Raw genomic sequence first — 19,102 nt, forward strand, 5'->3', positions numbered from 1 at the left:
AGCCTCAGTGATATGCAATACCATCTCTGTCAGTAACTTTTGGGTTATAGAACTAAGGGCTGAAATGACATGTAACTTACCAACTTCAGCCTGTATTTAAGATAGCTGAGTTTTAAAAATAAGGCTAGTAGCCTTTTTTAGTTGGCCCAATTTTTTATTATGTTCTTGTTTTTTAAGATATTGGCCCTAGCCCACAGGGATTTGCTTAATTCTCTTTCTTTCCAGAGGAAATAACCCAGGCCCTCTGTTGTGCTAATCTAATGGCATCCCCTTGTGAGCAATCTGGGTATGTAGAAGTGATTTGAAAACTTGATAAGGGCAATGTCATTTAAAATCCAATTAGGAGGGCAATACATACTGAAGGATTTATCCAAAACACAGGGCACAGCCTGTAGATTAAACCCCAAAAGTCAATTAACACCACATTCCCAATCATGGGTCCCATAAATTTCTTTCTTGCCAGTGTACAATTCTTTGTTTCTTCACCAGGGTCAGTTCTCAATGTCCTTTTAGTCAGGAATTCCTGGACTTTGGCAATGTCAGTGGAGTGAGTGTTTCTTCTTCTTTCCCAAAACAATTGTGGTTTAGCATCCTACAGGGGAGAGGTTTCCAGCACATATCACCCTGTAATGGCTTTGCTTTTTCTAGAAAAGTCTAAAGGCACAGTTGGTCTGTCAGTGGACAAGGGAGAGGTTGTCCAGAAGCTGTCCAGAAGCACAGTAGAACTAGAAGAAAGAATAGGCTAATCATCAATAGGAAAATTCTTCTGATGTGGAGGGGTCTTTTTGCAGTGAGAATCCTGGGTCCAAGCAGTCAGTCTTTGGCACTTTACAGCAGTGTTGGTAGACAGGACTTGGAAAGGGCCTTTCCAGCGTGGAGCCAAGGCAGTCTTTCGTTGATGGATCTTTATGTAGACCCAGTCTTCTGGTTCCTAGGAATGGTAGGGCTGCTAGGATCTTTGGGTTGTTTCTTCTTCACCTGTGAGAAAAAAAAACCTAACACATTGCATTAGTGTCTTTGCAGATTTTACAAATTTTATAGTTGCATGGGCAAATTTAAGTCCCCCCTTTTTCTGGTTTTTAGCCAATTAGTGCCAAAGGAAGGGCATCTGGCCACTTTAAGTTTGTCTCAGCACAAATCTTGGCCATTAAATCACTTGCTTTTTCCTTCAGCAGCCACTTACCAATTCAAATCACCATTTCAAATATCCTCCTGAGTATTTGAAATTTCCATGCTTATACTCACTTACTCCTTCTTCCACTACACCCTTAAAAGTTTCCAACCTGTTTTTTCATCTTTCTGTTGCCTGCCTTGCTTGGGCCCGATTCTGCTTTTTTTGCTGAATTGCCCCTATTTTAGACACAAACTTATTTCATTACCAGTTTAGCTAGGAGGGTGGGCTTTACAGCTAGCCCCCACCCTTCTGGTCTTTTCCCTAAAACATTTTACTCCCAAAACTACTCAAGTCCTCCCTAGTAAGGCTTGCCACCTGGCAAAAATACACGGCCATTGGGTAAAGGCCATTTACTTAACACACAATCCAAACTCCTAAAGGGGGTCTACCCAGAGACCCACCCATTTGTCTGCTGACACTTAAACAGAAAAGAAAATTACACAGAGAGCAGAGAAAATTACAGTCAAAGCCAGATTTTTCCACTTCTATTACATTGTCCGTCACAGGGGGCGGGACAGAATTATCTCAATACACATCGCACACATGGCTTCCACCCTGAGGAATTACGAATGAGAAGTTCAGTTCCGCCCACACACCCAACGCCCAAATGAACAGAGCAGAAAAACCAACAGTAACCGGTTAAACAGAACAGAGCTAAAACTAGATAGTGCACCAAAACCAGATAGTGTTTCCTTATTCTATTAGGGCTCACCTTTAATTATACAATCCTTATCATATAATACCAAACAATACCAAACAAAGCAAACATAAAATAACAAGGGTAAAACAGATGGTGTAAATTCTACAGGGCTCCCCAATTCTCTATTGCTCACCAAACTGTGACAAATTTCTGTTACCAATTATCCCTTATGTCAGGTGATCAAACTGACATTGCAGGACTGGGGGGGGGGTAGAGAAATCACACCATATATCCAAATTTTAAAGCTTCATTAAAAATAATAAAACAACAATGGAAAGTATTGGGAACACTCCCACATCACTCAGGAAAAAATATGAATGCTCCAAGCCTTAAGCCACTTTAATACTTACACATATCCAGACTGGCATGTCTGTGTATAATGTTCAGAGAAGGGAAATAGGTGGACGGGAGATTATCCTGTATACAGCTTGTCCAGCATTTCCAACATGCTTCCACTCTTGGGATGGCTGTTCTTTTACACCCTGGAATCTCCTGCGGCGTCTCTTTCAGAGATTCCAGTTCAGGTTAGCTGCCTGTCCGGCTTCAGGGTTGCAAAAACTGTTGGATCTCACTGAACCGTTAAGCTTTGCAAATGCAATCTCAGTTCTGTAATTTATACTGTTTTTTTGGTTTGCTTTTGTCTCTGTTTTCCACAACCAGCTGGGGCTGAAAGCATAGTTACTTAGCATAGTTTGTACAGGCTCTTGACCTTGTAGGCAGAGCAGCTCTCTCTTTATCTCTGGGGTTAGCCGAGTTTCAAATTAACCCGTTCCTAGACAAATTGCTCACACTGTGTCAGAGGCTTTTCTTTGTGATTAAAAGCTCCTCTGAGATATATGATCTTATCTAGATTGAAGATACCTTCTAATGGGCACTGTTTAGATGGATTTTCACACATGTGAAGATTCCAATTCTCTAAATACCTGCAGGTTTTAGGACCATAATGTACGTACATGGAACATGCTGGGGTACCCTTAGGGGGTGAGGTAGAATTTTTAGACTGTCCCTTTACCCACTTTCCACTTGCACACACAGAGAGGGTACCCTGTCCGCACTAGCGGCTTATAAACTAAGAATCTCTCCCTACAGAACAGTCACACAGGGGAGACTAACAAGGATGACTGACTTTCCTACATCCCCTTTCAGCAAAGAGCGTCGGCTAGTCTCTGGGAGACACAGCGCCGTATACTCTAATTGCATCCAATGAGATGATCAGACTGTCAGTAGCCCACACGGAAAGGAAGGGGGGGGAGGGAAGATGGGTTCACACATTCCTAGACCCAGGCAGCTTCCTCGCCGGACAATGCCAGGCTGAGTCAGCCCACCGTGGGTCGGATCTCCTAAAGATCCACTAGTTACTGGGCTTGCGTTAGACTACTCCTGATCATTAGCAATCGCTTCACAGGGCAATCTGGGCGTCTTCCAGCAACGAACACTCACACAGGTATACACACACACACACACACCAAGGCCATTGTTTCCTATTACCACGATGCATCTTATCTTGCTGCACAGTCAATAAATTCAAATGGCATGAGCCCAGCAGAGACAGACATTCCCACGGACAGTTCTCCTCCCAGTGCAGCTCTGGGGCATATGATGAGGGATTTTTACAAGAGCTCTACATACAAACAGCTTCAGAAGCTACCCATTCGCTGACAAAACAGAAATAATTGAAGGATCATGCTGTAATTAAGTGATCCTTCTGGTGGCCACCTTTCCTGGCTCTCTAACTGATACTGAGGCCAGTTTACTGTATAAAATCTTTTCAGTTCACTTTTAGTCATTGGATCTGATTCAAACACTCTCCAATTCATCAGAATGCATTCTAAGGGTGTACACCATACCCTGCCTGTACTCTGTTCCTGCCCCATACCACGGGCTTGCCCTTGACCCACTATAGGATGCTCTCTTGTCTAGTGGGAATTACAACGGCTGGGCGTCCCCAGCCTCAGGCAAAAGTCCACACCACTGGACTGTTCCTACCTTACCACAGGACCGGTTCCTCACCGTCGCCCGTAGCTGCTTCTCCACTATCTGAGTGCGTTGCACCGTTGTGCCCTCCAAGGTCAGCCTGACGCGTCTCTGCCGAGGCCCCCGGTAAAGGCACCAGTGCGCGCTAGGCATCGGCTGTGACCATCGTCCACCGGCCATTGGAGGAGTCCGGGCAAGGCACAATTTTGCCTCGAGCCCACCCAGGGACGCCAAAACTGTTGCCGACTCAAAGAGCCCAAGGCGGAGCAACAGCGGGATTCGTTGCCCGGTGTGCGTCGCACTAATTATCACACCAGGGTGGAGAAGCAAAACCAGGTTTATTTGAGCCCCAAATAAGGTGTCAGGGAGAATAGCATTCTCAAATCCTGCACACCCGCGCGCAGGCGGGGTCCCAGCATTTATACCCCACTTGTTTGTGTAAGCCTTTTGTTCGGTTTTCCCCTCACCCCTCCCTTCCCAGCAGCAGCTACATTAGGTATTACATTTCAGCGTGTTAGAAAAGGTTCTCATGCACAAGCTTATCTATGGCCTTCACAGAACAAACGCATACAGATTTTCCTTCCCCCTCTCCCCCTCCTCCCCGCCGCTTCTGCTATTCCAAACTCCTACATTTGCAAGCGGAGATTGCTGACAGCTACACATTTTGCTTGCAGTCTGTTAGCATCTTAGGCTGGTTAAAGTTCACAGCATGTAAGAACTTTGGTTCACTTCAGGCCCAAAGTCACAACTTTGGTTTACTCAGGCCTAGTGGCACCAACACTCTAAATACACCACAATGAGGGAGCAATGCCAGTGGCAGGCCACGCCCTCTTATGGAAATATCATGATTCTATAGGAGGGGCCTGTTGACAGCAGGCTTGGTATTATTTATTATTATTTAATGCCACTGTTATAAAGACTCTTTGGTGTTCATAGCTATTGAAAAAAAAGAGGTAGGAAGGCAAAGAGGCTACTGTTGAATAGAGAAGGCTACTTTTAGCCCAATCTCCACTTCAGAAGACAGTGTGATGGTGAGGTGAAATGAGGCCACTGGTGGCTCACTCCTCTTCTGAGGAACAGAGAGATCTCTTCCCCTGACCTACTCACAAATCCGCCAGTCTGCTTTGTATACTGTGCTGGGCCTTTTTTCCCCAGTGTGAGTTTTGTTTGGAAGTACACTCAAAATAACAGTGTTCCCATCTGTAATAAGAAAAAACACATGCTCCATTCTGTTTCAGCCATCAGAATTTGAATACTGTTAGCACGTCTGCTTTTTGGGGGGGCGGGAAGAGGGGATTACTTTTGGCAGAAGGTGGAAGAATGCCAGCAGTGAGGTGGAAAGACTCTAATTAAGCCACAATGTAAAAATAACTGCACTGAGGGCATAATCAAGACTTGGTTAGCTGGTCACACAGCACAGCCAATCAGCAGCAGGAGCAAATGAACTTTACTTTTTTACAGAAGGTGGAAGAATGCCAACATTAAGGACTGGCATAAAGGCCTTATGCCAGGTCTTCAGCAGTCAGGGAGGGCTCTCTGTGCAGAGGGTATTCTCAGGGGGCCATTTCCATCCACTTTATGACCCTTTCATGGTGCCAGAATGGTGTAAGAAGTCATTAGCGTAATTGAAAATCAGGCTCTGCATTTCTCTGCGCAGAAGCAGTGCATGGTTCCCCACAATACTTCTCCAATATGCCTCAACTCTGACCTGCAATGGCAGTACCTGGGGGAAGGGAGGGAGAGAGAGTTCATTTTCCAATACTCGTTTATTTTCTTCTCTGCTGAAATTGCCAACAATTGTATTAATTACTGTGATCCAATAGTCACGGTAATTATTTTGAAGTGGACACCTCTTCCTCCTGTATAATCCTTTCAATAATACAGATAACCTTCACAGTGTACATTAATTCTGCACTGTTGCCATGTTAACATAGCCTTGCTGATAAATGGGAAGTAATAAAGAGGAGACATCTACATACACACTTCACCTCACTGCAGCATTAACTCAGGAGCTTAGTTGTGACCAGAGCAATTTACTCCATCCATGTTGGCTGTATTCTTCTTACTACAAATATTTTATAAGAAATCCAGATTCTGGCCACATTTTATACATTTTAGAATGATACCATGCAACAATTCCCCCAAAGTAGGGAGCAAGTACGTTATGATCCTTCATAACAACTTCCCGGGAGACAGGAAAGTCAATCTTGTGGTGGAAGCCCTGGACTGGAATTCATGAGATGGAGGTTCAACTTCTGGCTCTGCCGTGGGCATCCTGTTTGACCTGGGGCAAGTCACTCTCTTTCTGTCTCAGTTCCCCATCTGTACAATGAGGATTATATTCCCATCCCCCCAATCATTGTTTGTTTTCTCTATTTATATTGTAAGCTCTTTGGGACAGACAGAGTCTATTACCATGTGTTTATACAGTGCTGGCAGGGCCGGCGCTTCCATTAGGCGACCCTAAGTGGTCACCTAGGGCAACAGGATTTGGGGGGCGGCATTTTGTGCTCTCCCCACGGGGCGCACGGGAGCTTCCGGTTCCGCTCCCGTCGCGCCGCCGAAGAAGGACCTTCTGCCGATGTGCTGCGGAAAACAGCGGCAGGCAATTGAGCAGCTCAATGACTCAACCATTTTCATCCCAATTGACAACTGTTGCCAGCAAGACATCATTTTCCTGACATATATGGACTCACAATGTTGCGGGGGCCATTCATTTCCAGACCATTACTGCAACAATCTGCGCTGAGCCATAACATTTTTTTATGCCATCATGCTGACTAACACCCATTTTTATGCCTCTTCCATCTCATGCCTTCCCCTGTAGACTTAGGAAGTTTCCGTTTCTCTTGATTAACAGTGGCTCCAATGATAAGTAAAATTCCCCTCCCCGAAAACTCCCTGAATTGCCAAAGGTTGTGAAAGATCAAAAGAAATCAGTCACTCCCTGAACTTTAAAGTTTGTTCCTTGTGTGACTGTGCTGGCTGGAGAAGTAGCTATACTTTTGTGGCCTGTATTCCAGTTCTGGTTTTGAATGGATAAAGCTATATACTTCGGTTGCTCAGTTTCTTTATTCTTTTTATATCTTTGAAGTGTTTTCAATTTTACCTGGCTATTTTGTGGCAGGGAAAATACTGGAACTATGCACACATGTCCAAAGCCAATGGGACCATTCTGATGAGTCAACTTACTTGTGTGTGTGTTTGCAGGATCAGACTCTTAGATTGTAGGCACCTCAGACCAGTGAGGATGGCTTCTTATTTTGCTGTAAAGTTAGGGTGACCATCCATCCCATTTTTAAAGGGACAGTCCCATTTTTGGGGACTTTTTCTTTTATAGGTGCCTGTTGCCCCCCACCCCCTGTCCTGTTTTTTCACTGTTGCTATCTGGTAACCCTATGTAAAGTGCTATTAACACTCACTTTGCTATATCAGTAAGAGCTGGCTAGGAATTATAAACGTTAATTAATAAAATGAAAATAAAATAATAGTAAATAATGTTCAATGAAAGCCGCTATTGGGTGTATTTACACACACACACACACCACTTGTAAATACTTCTATTAATGCCAATGAGAATTTCAAACAGCATAAGGGAGACAAGGCAGCATTAAGGCACAGACCAGTCCAACCCCCCTCCCAGCATCCCTCTTGACCCAGCATTGTGAAGAGGAGACTCCCCCACACTCTCAGGGTAGTAGGTCCCCGATAGTAACATTTGTAAGACGTGGGGTAACGCATTAAAGCCCACGCAATCTCCTCCCATGGGCTGAGGCAGGCCCTCTGATTCCTAGCCCCAGCTCCAGGAGTAGGCCAGGTAAAAACCCCATTTGCCTACTCCCACAACATAATGGAGGAAAATCATAGAATCATAGACTATCAGGGTTGGAAGGGACCTGAGGAGGTCATCTATCCAACCCCCTGCTCAAAGCAGGACCAATTCCCAACTAAATCATCCCAGCCAGGGCTTTGTCAAGCCTGACCTTAAAAATCCTTTCCTCCAGTCCTTCCTTTCCCACTCCTTAGTGCCCATTGTCCATACTGGACATTCAGGGTTGGCTCTGGGGTCCAGATATTAGGTATAATGCAGGCTAGAGTTCCTAAATTCATACATCCTCTCTGGAAAGATATGCCTGAAATTCAAAAAGTCCAGAGAAGGGGGAAGAAATGAGTAGCGGTCTGATAAGGTTAACGCATGACAAAAAATGGGAAAGATCTGAAAGGGGAAAAAAATGCACAAGGGGATTTCAACGAGGTATAAGAAATTATGAAGGATGAATGAAAACAGATGCCAAGTATAATAAAATATATGTGAATGAATGAAGACCCAAAGAAAGTGAAAGGTGGTACTATTTACCAGAAACAAAAGGGAACACTTTGTTACACAGCTTCTAAGTCAACTGTGAAATTCACTGATGCAAGAGGTCATTGAAACTCAGACCTTCTCTACACTAGAAAATTTTAGCAAAACATTCCCTCTGGGTCCTCATATAGATGGCTCTCTGCCTTTCCGCAGCTGCTGTCATCACTATGTCGCATAACCTGGCAGAGCTGGAAGGTTGCTAACACTACCCATGCAGTTGTACCACTGTTCGCATTGGTGGGAATTTTTGCTAAACAAAGACAAAGCCAAATAGTGTGGCTGCATTTTAAAAAACGGACTGGATATGTTTTGCACAGCTGCAAATGCTATGAGTGGTCAATTTTGCAAGGATATTCTGTCATCTGATCACCTCGCGGGTTGGGAAGGAATTTTTCACACTTATAGAACATTGCACAATTTGGTTAGGTGCACTCGTTTTCATTCCTAATTCATTGAGTACTAGCCATGCCAGAGGTATTGATTGGATCTTATACGGCAACACCTATTTTCCTCTGTTTATGTATTTAAACTCCTTATCATTAACTGAAAAGATTAGGTCTCTGAGACAAAACATTTTAAAAATTGCTTTAACATTTACCAGTATATAAACATTTACATTTACAGTAGTACAATTATCTTTTAAGCATTTCTAATTATCATCTTAAGAAATTTGTAATTAGTAAACTGTCTGGGACAGAACAAGCTCTCAGTTGTACCAATGTATATTTGGAGTAACTCCACTAAAATTACCATTGTAACTGATAACAGAATTTTGTCCAATGGTACATTAACAGGACTTTCTTACAGGGTAACACACTCTTTCTTTTTGGTCACATAGGGTGACATTCACTTGTCTTGCATAAAACTAGAGCATTTGGACTCTCTCCAAGCAGAGAGCAAAGCAGTGGTGGGACAAGAAAGGCCAATATTACTAGGAATAATTTGAATTCATTTTTCTGAAGGAAATCTATTAACATATTTAAATAGAAATGAATATAGGTTCTATTTCATTCTTGAAACTGACAGATTGCTGTTATTAATCTCTGTGGTTTAAGAAAAATGAGGCAATTCATTCATTTTCAATCAGCATTTTACTTTTCTCCTACTTTTCTTCAGAGCTCAGCGACACAGAGATGGAAGATTGAAACTCAGGGGTATTTCTCATTAAAGAATCCTGTTATGACATGTACAGCAATCACAGGAGTTTCCTTTTAAGTCCAGACCTGTCTCTTCTTTGAAAAATAATTAAATGAAGGTGAGTGAGTTCTACATTCAGCAGACCTGCAAAGTTTCTTTATTTGGGGAGGAAGAAGCCACAATTTTTAAAGGCATTTTTAAATCATTTTAAAAGTATCCCCTTCTTGTTAGACAGGATTTTGCCTTGTTTCAAAAATGTTTTTTAACATTTCACTGATAATTTCTTTCAGTCTCCCTCATTTGGATAGTCCCAAACTCTCTACAGTCCCATGTGGAACTGGGTAGAGAAGTTGATTTCTTTGAAACTACATATATTCTTTAAATGTATACTTTGCAGTATCTCCACTCAGCAAGATAAACAACTTTCTTAGAAACAATGAAATTGACTCAGGAATGGTGCTGCTAGTTGTTATCTTTGGCAGGAAGAGAGAGGATTAAAACGGCTATTCATTCTCTCTGGTCGGCAGGAGAGAAGCTGAAATACTGCTAGTGACTATCATGTCCACTAGACTGTCCTTGCAGAGCCTGTCAACTATATTTAGTGTCCTGTAACCAACCAGACTAATACTAGTGACTGTCCCAATAGCAACTAATATCTGCTAGTGACTATCTCTATAGGAGCTAATAACACCAGTGCATAGAGGGGAAGGAGTGACTTTGGAAGAAAAGAGAGGTCACATACAGAGATTACTCTTTTAGGCCCCAATGAACACTGTGCAAGCAGATCCTTGCGCCTGTGCAGAATTCATTGCAAATTGGGGTCTTGGTGGGCAAGTGTTGATATATATCATTTGGGCAGCCAATTTTATAAATAGTGTGCCATTAGGGAGTTTCCATATAAATACAGGTCTGTCACATCTTACGCGCATTTAACATGTGCTATTTCAGCTTTATGCGGTCGGCAAAAACAAAAACAAGAGAAAAATAACAATTTTAATACTCTGAAACCAATTTTAATACTGTACCTGTAGTGCAGGCGATTCTGCCTGCCATTACACTCAATGTAATTTTGACTATACGTGATTTTCGCTTTACGCGCTGACCGCAGAACGTAACCCCAGCGTAAGATGCGACAGACCTGTAAGGCTAACCTACATTGTCATAACTCCAACTACAGGAAATGTAGTGCCTGTCTGCCCTGGAGTTGGGGACAGGCAGCTTCAGCCCTCGAAAATAACACTTGGTTTCATTTTCCATTCCTCCAGCTGCTCTCAAATTCTCTTTCAGCAGTGACCAGCCCAGGTAACGGGGGAAAGGAAGCCCACTACATTCTTGTGATTTGAATGTTTTCATCTCTTCTCTTAAAATTGGTAAAAGACCCCCAAGTCAAAGAAAAATGCTTCAGTTATAAATCAAAGGGAATGTACACAAAGGGTACGTCTTCACTACCCGCCATATCGGCGGGTAGCAATCGATTTCTCGGAGTTCGATATATCGCGTCTCATCTAGACGCGATATATCGAACTCCGAACGCGCTCCCGTCGACTCCGGAATTACACCACCGCGAACGGTGGTGGCGGAGTCGACGGGGGAGCCGCGGACGTCGATCCCGCGCCATGAGGACGGGTAAGTAATTCGAACTAAGGTACTTCGACTTCAGCTATGCTATTCGCGTAGCTGAAGTTGCGTACCTTAGATCGAACCCCCAGTGTAGACCAGGCCAAATAAAGTGGCTCTCCTGGGATAGTCAAAGAGGGACTAACAGTGCAAGTGGTTGTCCTGGTGGGGTTTCCAATATCTATGGCTAATGGGAGAGGCTTTAGTAATGTCCTCAAACTAGCCTTATAGGGGCTAGAAAAAGGTCAGTAACTGTCCCTGGGAGGGGTAATAATGCTAGTGCATCCCCCCTGGCTACTGAGATGGGGTAAATGACCCCAGTGACAGGCCCTGTGGGGGTTAATAACCCCAGTGTCTACCCTATGGATGGTGAGAGGGGGATAGATGGTATTATTGGCTGGCCCTGTGGGGTTCATAACAGAGGTGTGTCCCATGGCTGGAGGTGGGGAGATGATGCTCCTGACTGTCTCTCTGCGGTAAATAAAAAGTGTGCCCAATTGCTGGGCGGGGGGAAGAGGAGTGATGACTGTCCCTGTGGGGTTAATAGCAGCAGTGTGTACCCCATGGCTGCGGGCTGGGTGCTAGAGATAGCAGCAGTGGATGCCTGAGATAGCAGCAGTGGGTGCCCCATGCAGGGGCGGCTCTAGACATTTCACCGCCCCAAGCAGGGCGGCATGCCCCAGGGGGCGCTCTGCCGGTCCCACGGCTCCGGTGGACCTCCCGCAGGCGATCCTGCGGACGGTCCGCTGGTCCCGCGGCTCTGGTGGAGCATCCACAGGCACGCCTGCGGGAGGTCCACCGGAGCCGCCTGCCGCCCTCCCGGCGACTAGCAGAGCGCCCCCACGCGGCGCTTGGCGCGCTGGGGTCTGGAGCTGCCCCTGGCCCCATGGCTGGAGGTGGGATGCCTCCACCTACTGGCCGTTTGCATAAACTATTAATAAGGGTGGGGCTACTTAATAGCTTTCACAGGCGGGACGAGCCCCACGGCTGCGGGGGGGGGGCGCTAGGGATAACGGCGGGACGTGCCCCACGGCTGCGGGGGGGCGCTAGGGGTAACGGCGGGACGAGCCCCACGGCTGCGGGGGGGGCGCTAGGGATAACGGCGGGACGAGCCCCACGGCTGCGGGGGGGGCGCTAGGGATAACGGCGGGACGTGCCCCACGGCTGCGGGGGGGCGCTAGGGGTAACGGCGGGACGAGCCCCACGGCTGCGGGGGGGGGCGCTAGGGGTAACGGCGGGACGAGCCCCACGGCTGCGGGGGGGCGCTAGGGATAACGGCGGGACGTGCCCCACGGCTGCGGGGGGGCGCTAGGGATAACGGCGGGACGAGCCCCACGGCTGCGGGGGGGCGCTAGGGGTAACGGCGGGACGTGCCCCACGGCAGCGGGGGGCTCTATGACGGGCCAGAAGCCCGGTGACTAGCTGCTTCTCTAAGGCCTGACACAAGTGACGCCACACGCAGGCGCTGGCCAGCCCCTCCCCCCCCTTCCCCAGTCCCCGCCCAGGCCGAGGCCTCTCCAGCTGTCACGCGGCTCCGGCCCCCGCCCGTCCCTCGCCAGGGCCAGCCGCCAGGCAGGGAAGTGTCGCAACGCCTGACAGGAAACTTTGCCGTGGGTACGACAGCGGCGGGCTCGCTTTCCGGCCGCTGGATGAGTGGAGAGTGGGAGCCGAGGAGGAGCTGACGAGACGCTGGGGTTAGTGGCCGGGGGGGGAGGAGGCCGCGAGGGGGAAGCGGCCCGGCGGCGGCGGGGTCAGGAGCCCGGGCAGCCGCCGCTGGCGGCGGCGGTGGCGGCGATGTGAGGCGGGGCCGGGGCCCGGCTCTACCTTTGTTCGCTCCCCGCCGCCCCCGCCCGGCCCGGGAAGCGCCTGCCCCGTCTCACGTTCTCCTTCTCTCTGGGTCTGTGTCGGTCTCTCTTCTAGGACATGGCCGAGGTACCTCCCGGGCCGAGCAGCCTCCTGGCCCCGCCGGGGGACGCCCTCTCCCCCTTCCCCGGAGGAGGGGGGGCCGCCGCCTGCCCCGGGGCCCTGGACGAGGAGGAGGAAGAGGAGGGCGGCCAGGAGCCGCCGCGAGGCGGCGGCGGCAAGGGGGGGCCGCAGCCGCCGCCGCCGCAGCAGCAGCACCGCCTCCTCCTCCACCACCACCACCACCCGCCGCATCACAACCACCAGCTCAACGGCCTCATCAGCCCCGAGCTGCGGCACCTCCGAGCCTCCCTCAAGAGCAAGATCCTGGGCTCGGAGGGGGCCGAGGGGCCGGAGAACAAGCGAGCCGGCAAAACAATGGGCTCCGGACAGCCGCCGCCTGCCGCAGCCCCTTGCTCGTCCCACCTCCCGGAGCCCCAGGTGAGGACTGCGCCCCCGGCAGCCCCAGGGGACAGGAGCCAGCCTGCGACTGCCACTGCAGCCCGCAATGGACTGGCTGGGGGGCCCGGCCTGGAGGAGGACGAGCCGGAGGAGGAGGAGTCCCTGCTGCTGCTCTCCACATCCTTAGCAGCAGCCTGCAGTTTGAAAGGCTCGGGGACGGACTCTCCTCCCGAGGAGGACCTAACGATACGATACGTCCGGTATGAGTCCGAGCTGCAGATGCCCGATATCATGAGACTGATCACCAAAGATCTGTCTGAACCCTACTCCATTTACACGTATAGGTATTTTATCCACAACTGGCCACAGCTTTGCTTTTTGGTAAGTGGCGGGGGAGGAGGGGAGACATTGGGAAGGGTCTCGGGTAGAGGGAGCAGGTTGGAAGGGGGTGGAATTTATGGGGAAGCTTGAACTGCCAACTGATGCTTTTCATGATCATGGGATGGAGAGAGTGTGCCCTGCGCACCTGTGGTGCTTTGTGTAGACAATACAGAAAGTATACATACATAGTTACACTCATAAATGAATGATTCAGGTAGAGCTGTTGACACTGATTTTCTTTGTGACCTCTTGCAGTTCATTTCTTCATTTTCTGCCTCAGTTTCTTGAAATAACAGTACTTAACTAGCAAGTCTTGTGATACCTGTTTTCAAGATACTTTGGACTGTTTTGCACAGGAGTTGACTTGTAAGATATAGTCTGAGTTACATTGTAAATGTAATAAGATGGACAGATTTCATGGAATTGAAGCTTTTGCAAACATCAAACTTTTTATCTACAAAACTAGTAGAAAATGAAACACAAAATACAACCATCTTATAGTGCAAAAGTCACAGTATATGTAAAAACATAATAGTCATGCTATGTCCAAATACTGAGTTAATAACACATCCAGTCTTGTTTCCTGCCTGCTATATTAAACTAATAGTCCATTAGTCTGCCTTTGTCAGTGGCTTGAACTTCTTTATCTTAAAGAAAACATTGTTAATAAGTTCTAAAGCCTTTTTAATAATGAAAAACTTAGTGTTATACACTAATCATATGGGTGTGAGCCCCATATGTAAGTTGTCTAGAGAAACATGTGTGCCTCAATACTGCAGACATTTCTTCACACATTTGACTTTATGCACATGAATACTTATGTTTAAAACAAAGTATGTGTGTAAATGTATGGCCTTGATCCTGTAAACATTGTCCTTGATAATAGATAATACGTAGTTTTCATTTTACACAAGGAAAGCCAACATTTGTATGAAAACATTTTTATAAAGGTTATCATAGTGAAATTAGGTTGAATACAAAGTAAAAGGAGGAAAAACATTTTATGGATCTTTTGGGAACAGTTTAAAGACTAGCTATTACACTACAGACAGGGTTAACTAATTTTGTGGAGGCAGAAGTTCTTTCTGATAAGTTATTAAACTCTTCTCCTTTATGTACAATACTATTCGTTAATCACACGTGGCTTGCAAATATTCACTCAGGAATAATTATTATTACATGGGACTAAGATGTGACTATACTGTGGATTACTGGTGCTTATGTGCTTATATTTTCAGTGTTAAACTTGGGCATAATTTAATGGTTTGTACTAGGGTTTCCAAAACTGTGGGTCTTGTGACCTCTACAAGGGGGTACAGTGGGGTTATGGGAAGTTTGTGCAAAACATGTGAAATTGGTAAAAATGAATATACAACAGAAGCCTTATAATGGTGTATCCTATTTGGACCACCATATTGTTGAATGTAAGAACCTCAGTTAGTGGTTCGATGCAGAGTAGTGCAGGATATTCTTCTGATAAAATAGTATGAAGTCTGTGCTTGAGTGTGTCTGGATTTACCTTATACAAAACAAGTCCTATTAAAAACACTTGTGTGCCATGAATCTCAAGTACCCATATGTGCACACAGCGCTGAATTGGGACTCTGGATGTGTCAGCAGAAATCAGGCCAGAAGGCACTGTTGAGCATTGCATGATCATATAGGATGTGTTGTTTAGTCTGTGGAGCTCAGTTCTTGCCAAGGAATGATTTAGGAAGACTGCTTCATGAAAAGGACAGTGATGAGTCATTCAGTGACATTCTCAAAGAAAATATGGGAATGTGACACATAAGACATGGTTTTACATCAATGGATTCAAAACCAGCATGTAGAGTGCTCTGAAGTGCTGGCTATGGAGCTATAAAGTCTTTAAATTGATTGCAACATCAAAGGGGAAAGAAGAAACTTCAGCTTTATCTTTAAGGGTGTGTTTTGAGAAAACTTGAAGCCTTAAAAAAACAAGACTTGAGTATTCAAACTGGCAATGTTGATACAGATATCCTTCAGATTTGGTATCTCTGAATCACAACAGTGTAAAGCACATACAGTTGTGGAAAACCATATACTTGTGGCTTCAAATGTTGGTCTAATGCAGCTAACAAATTGAAAACTGTGCCTTTATCAGATAAGTCTGTTTCGTGTTGTATTAGTAACATGGATGAGGATGTTCAAGAGCAACTACTTTCAAAACTTGGGAAAAGAGACTTCTTAAGCCTTTCAATGTGCTGAGTCAATTGATGCCTCTGATGCAGCACAGATTTTAGCATTTGTGAGGTTTGTTTTTAAAGGGACTGTTGAAGACTTGCTTTTTTGTAAAGCTGAGCCATATACACACAACAGACAAATGCATATTTGAGACATTTCAGGAATCAAAGGTTTCCACATTTGTGGGGAGCATTCTATTGTAATTTGCATGAGCAGTGTCAAGATGACAACAGGAAAGAATAGAGACCTGGTCCTGCAGACCCAAAACATCACATCTAATGCTTAAACGCTTTGTTGTTTTTCCTACACAGCAAGAACTTGGCAGTTAAGAAAACTCCACAAAGATTGCACCACTCCTTTAAGAAACTTATAGAGAAGCGAACTTCTTAAAAGTTGTCCAGTGAATACCTGACTGTTTGCATTGCTCTGATGGGTTCCCTTCACCAGCAACTTCTTTCATGCTGAAGGGAGGTGGCTTTCACAAGATAAAGTGCTAAGTCCACTCTCAGTTAAGATCAAGATGGCATGTTTTCCTGAATCATCCCTTGCTGAAACCTTCAACATATTGGGCAACATACTTATCCTAACTAGTTGACATGTTTGGGCACCTAAATGAGCAGAACTTTCTCTTTGGGAGTGGACTAGGAATGCTGCATGCATGGTTCCTAATGTAGAACACATGGAAATTGGCCTTCATGAGTGCAAAGAGGAAACGTTGAGTTGTTTGCCCTTATTTCAGATTTATAAGCTGTAAGAAACCAATCAAGCATGTATAAATTAAAAACTGAGGGAACTTAAAACTCAGCTGGGAATACAGTCCTGTACTGGCTTTGGAGGGGGTAGAGGGGAAGTTGGATTACCAGTTCTTTCATCCAGCATGTTATTGATTTGGCTGCATTGACTAGGCTAGTGCAAGTCATAAGAATGGCCACACTGGGTCAGACAAGCCCAGTATCCTGTCTTCCGACAGTGGCCAATGCCAGATGCCCCACATGGAATGAACAGAACAGGTAATTATCAAGTGATCCATCCCCTGTTGCCCATTCTCAGCTTCTGGCAAACAGAGGCTAGGGACACCATCCCTTCCCATCCTGGCTAATAGCCATTGATGGACCTATCCGCCATGAACTTATCTAGTTCTCTTTGAACACTGTTATACAGTAGTCTTGGCCTTCACAACATCCTCTGACAAAGAATTCCACAGGTTGACTTGTTATAGGAGAGGCGTGTCAAACTGACAGTCTTCGCCTACGACTAGACCCAACAACTGACTTTAGGTAGGAACTCGGATTTGTGGCTATCGCTGATAAAGGAGGCATCCATCTTAAGTTGCAGATGCCTTGAAAGTGTAATTTTTTTTTTTTATTCTCATCTCTGAGAGTCCAGTTTCTCTTCAATGGTGGAAATTAAAAATGAAGTATGACAATCATTTGTCAATCAAAAATGACTTAAGACCACATGTTTTTCCCCAGTTCAGCCTTGTGTGAAACATCTTCAATTAGAACAGGTTCACCCGTCATACAAAATTGTGAATATATTTAAAAAAAAATTGTGGCTCCCTTTTTAGTTTTGGCATGGTTAAAGTTAGAAAACTTCTCCCATTTATGGCTGCCATTAGAGGGCTTAGGGAAGGTGTTTATTTTAGTTTATAAAGGGCAAGCTAAGCAAACCCTGGTATATTCCTAAAATTTGGTAAAATAGGACATGTTGCTTAATATATAGAAGTAGATTTCCTTCTGATTATTGATACCTTTTGCAAATCCCCTCCCCCCCCCAAAACAAACAAACAAACAAAAAAATCAGCTATAGATCCTACTCAAGTTCTATACTTCTATGGGGTTCTCAACTTCATGTTGTTAGCAGCAGTAGGAGTTCTGTTTAAACTGAATTCTACAAGTTCTAAAAGTAATTTTTTTATACTTCCAGTAAAGAGACTAGAGGTGTTTGGATATAAATCCCTAATGATTATAATTGAGATTTTTATGATTACTATTAATATGTTGCTCTTCTGTATCATATTCCATCCAAGGATCTCAAAGCATTTTACATTAACATAAGACCCCTTTGAGAAAAGTATTCCCTACTTTTCAGTGGGAAAAACTAAGGCATTGAAACTGAACCATAGAGAGGCCAGGAAATTGTCCAAACCTTCATAGCAAGGTCACTGCAGAGCCAGGAATAGATCCTAGAACACCTGACTGCCAGTCTTGCACTCTACCACAACTATTTCTTTTTGTATTTCAACTTAACTCAGTTAAGAACACAAGTTCCTCCCAGAGCTAGTTACTTTTTTAACTGAAATACTTTGTTGCTTTTGTCTATCTACGGTACTTGTATGGTCCCCAGCACTGTATCTGAGCACCTCTCAGTCTTTAATGTGTTTGTCCTCACAATGCCTTTGTGAGGTAGGGAAGTGCTGTTACCCACATTTTACAGATGGAGGAACTGAGACACAGAAAGACTAAGTGACTCTCCCAAGGGCAGACAGGAAGTCTGTGGCAGAGCTCTCAAGGCCAAGGCTAGTGCCCTAACCGCTGGGCCATCCTTCCTCTCTTTGCACAGTTGGTGATATGTTAGCAAAACCTGAGACCATATCATGTGGCTCCGAAAGGTACTTCTGGCCTTTGGTTTCAAGACTTAATTGGGTTTTTATTTTAGTTAATATTCCAATCTATATGTAGAAGCTTGTGAAGCAAAATGTAGACAGTGTAGTAATAACTTGCAATACGTGGATGAGATGAAATAATCTCTTCAGTTAAATATTTAAATTTTCTTGCTTAAAAAAACAGGTAACAAATGATTAAATTGAATCTATGCAAGTTAACACTCTTCGAGATTTAGACTAATGTAGGTCTGAAAAATAATCTCTCAGTACAAACACCTTTAGTACTGGAAATATTTAATAGTTGGTATCTTGGGGCCAAAATTTGCTGTTAAAAACTTGCACGTGATTTCACTGGGAGCTGCATTCACGTATTTGAAAGCAGAATTTGGCTCTTAATCATTTGCTTTGAAATGATCCTGTATGGAAATTTCACTTTTGTTTCAGTCTGTTTTCATTTAGGCTGTTTCCACTTTCCCCTTCAGAATGCCAGCGAACTAAACTGTTAATTTTACATGCTGGAGTAGGCTTTTCACCTTTAAGTAAGAGGGAAAAGGGAAATAAGGGCCTGATCCTGCAGTCCTTATGCAAGCAGAATGCTACTGGAGTCACTGAGAACCTTGTCTAAGAACTGCAGGAAAAGGT

At 45.2% G+C, this 19,102-nt stretch overlaps 1 protein-coding gene and 1 long non-coding RNA gene across 6 annotated transcripts in view; one reads left to right on the forward strand and one right to left on the reverse strand.

Annotated features, from left to right (window-relative positions):
* Positions 1-4,706: 4,706 nt before the first annotated feature.
* Positions 4,707-18,190, reverse strand: LOC123369610. 2 transcript variants are annotated; one of them, XR_006579103.1, is made up of 3 exons: positions 18,004-18,190; positions 7,832-7,981; positions 4,707-5,571 (listed from the first exon to the last, which is right to left on the reverse strand). It is a non-coding gene; the product is annotated as an uncharacterized LOC123369610 (long non-coding RNA). The 2 variants fall into 2 exon arrangements; XR_006579102.1 differs by lacking the exon at positions 18,004-18,190 and adding an exon at positions 12,846-13,063.
* The window catches only part of NAA30 (N-alpha-acetyltransferase 30, NatC catalytic subunit), a 28,567-nt gene continuing 18,797 nt past the window's right edge, over positions 9,333-19,102 (forward strand). Inside the window, exons 1-3 of one of the 4 annotated variants that reach the window (XM_045015390.1) lie at positions 9,333-9,466; positions 12,886-13,025; positions 13,065-13,650. In XM_045015390.1, coding sequence (XP_044871325.1) covers positions 9,461-9,466; positions 12,886-13,025; positions 13,065-13,650 — 732 coding nt within the window. In that variant the 5' untranslated portion in view covers positions 9,333-9,460. Of the gene's footprint in view, positions 9,467-12,317; positions 12,660-12,885; positions 13,651-19,102 lie in introns of those variants that run through there. The other 3 variants (XM_045015391.1, XM_045015388.1, XM_045015389.1) reach the window with 3 other exon arrangements.

The sequence above is a fragment of the Mauremys mutica genome, chromosome 4 (assembly GCF_020497125.1).
Source record: "Mauremys mutica isolate MM-2020 ecotype Southern chromosome 4, ASM2049712v1, whole genome shotgun sequence".
Lineage (NCBI taxonomy): Eukaryota > Metazoa > Chordata > Testudines > Geoemydidae > Mauremys > Mauremys mutica.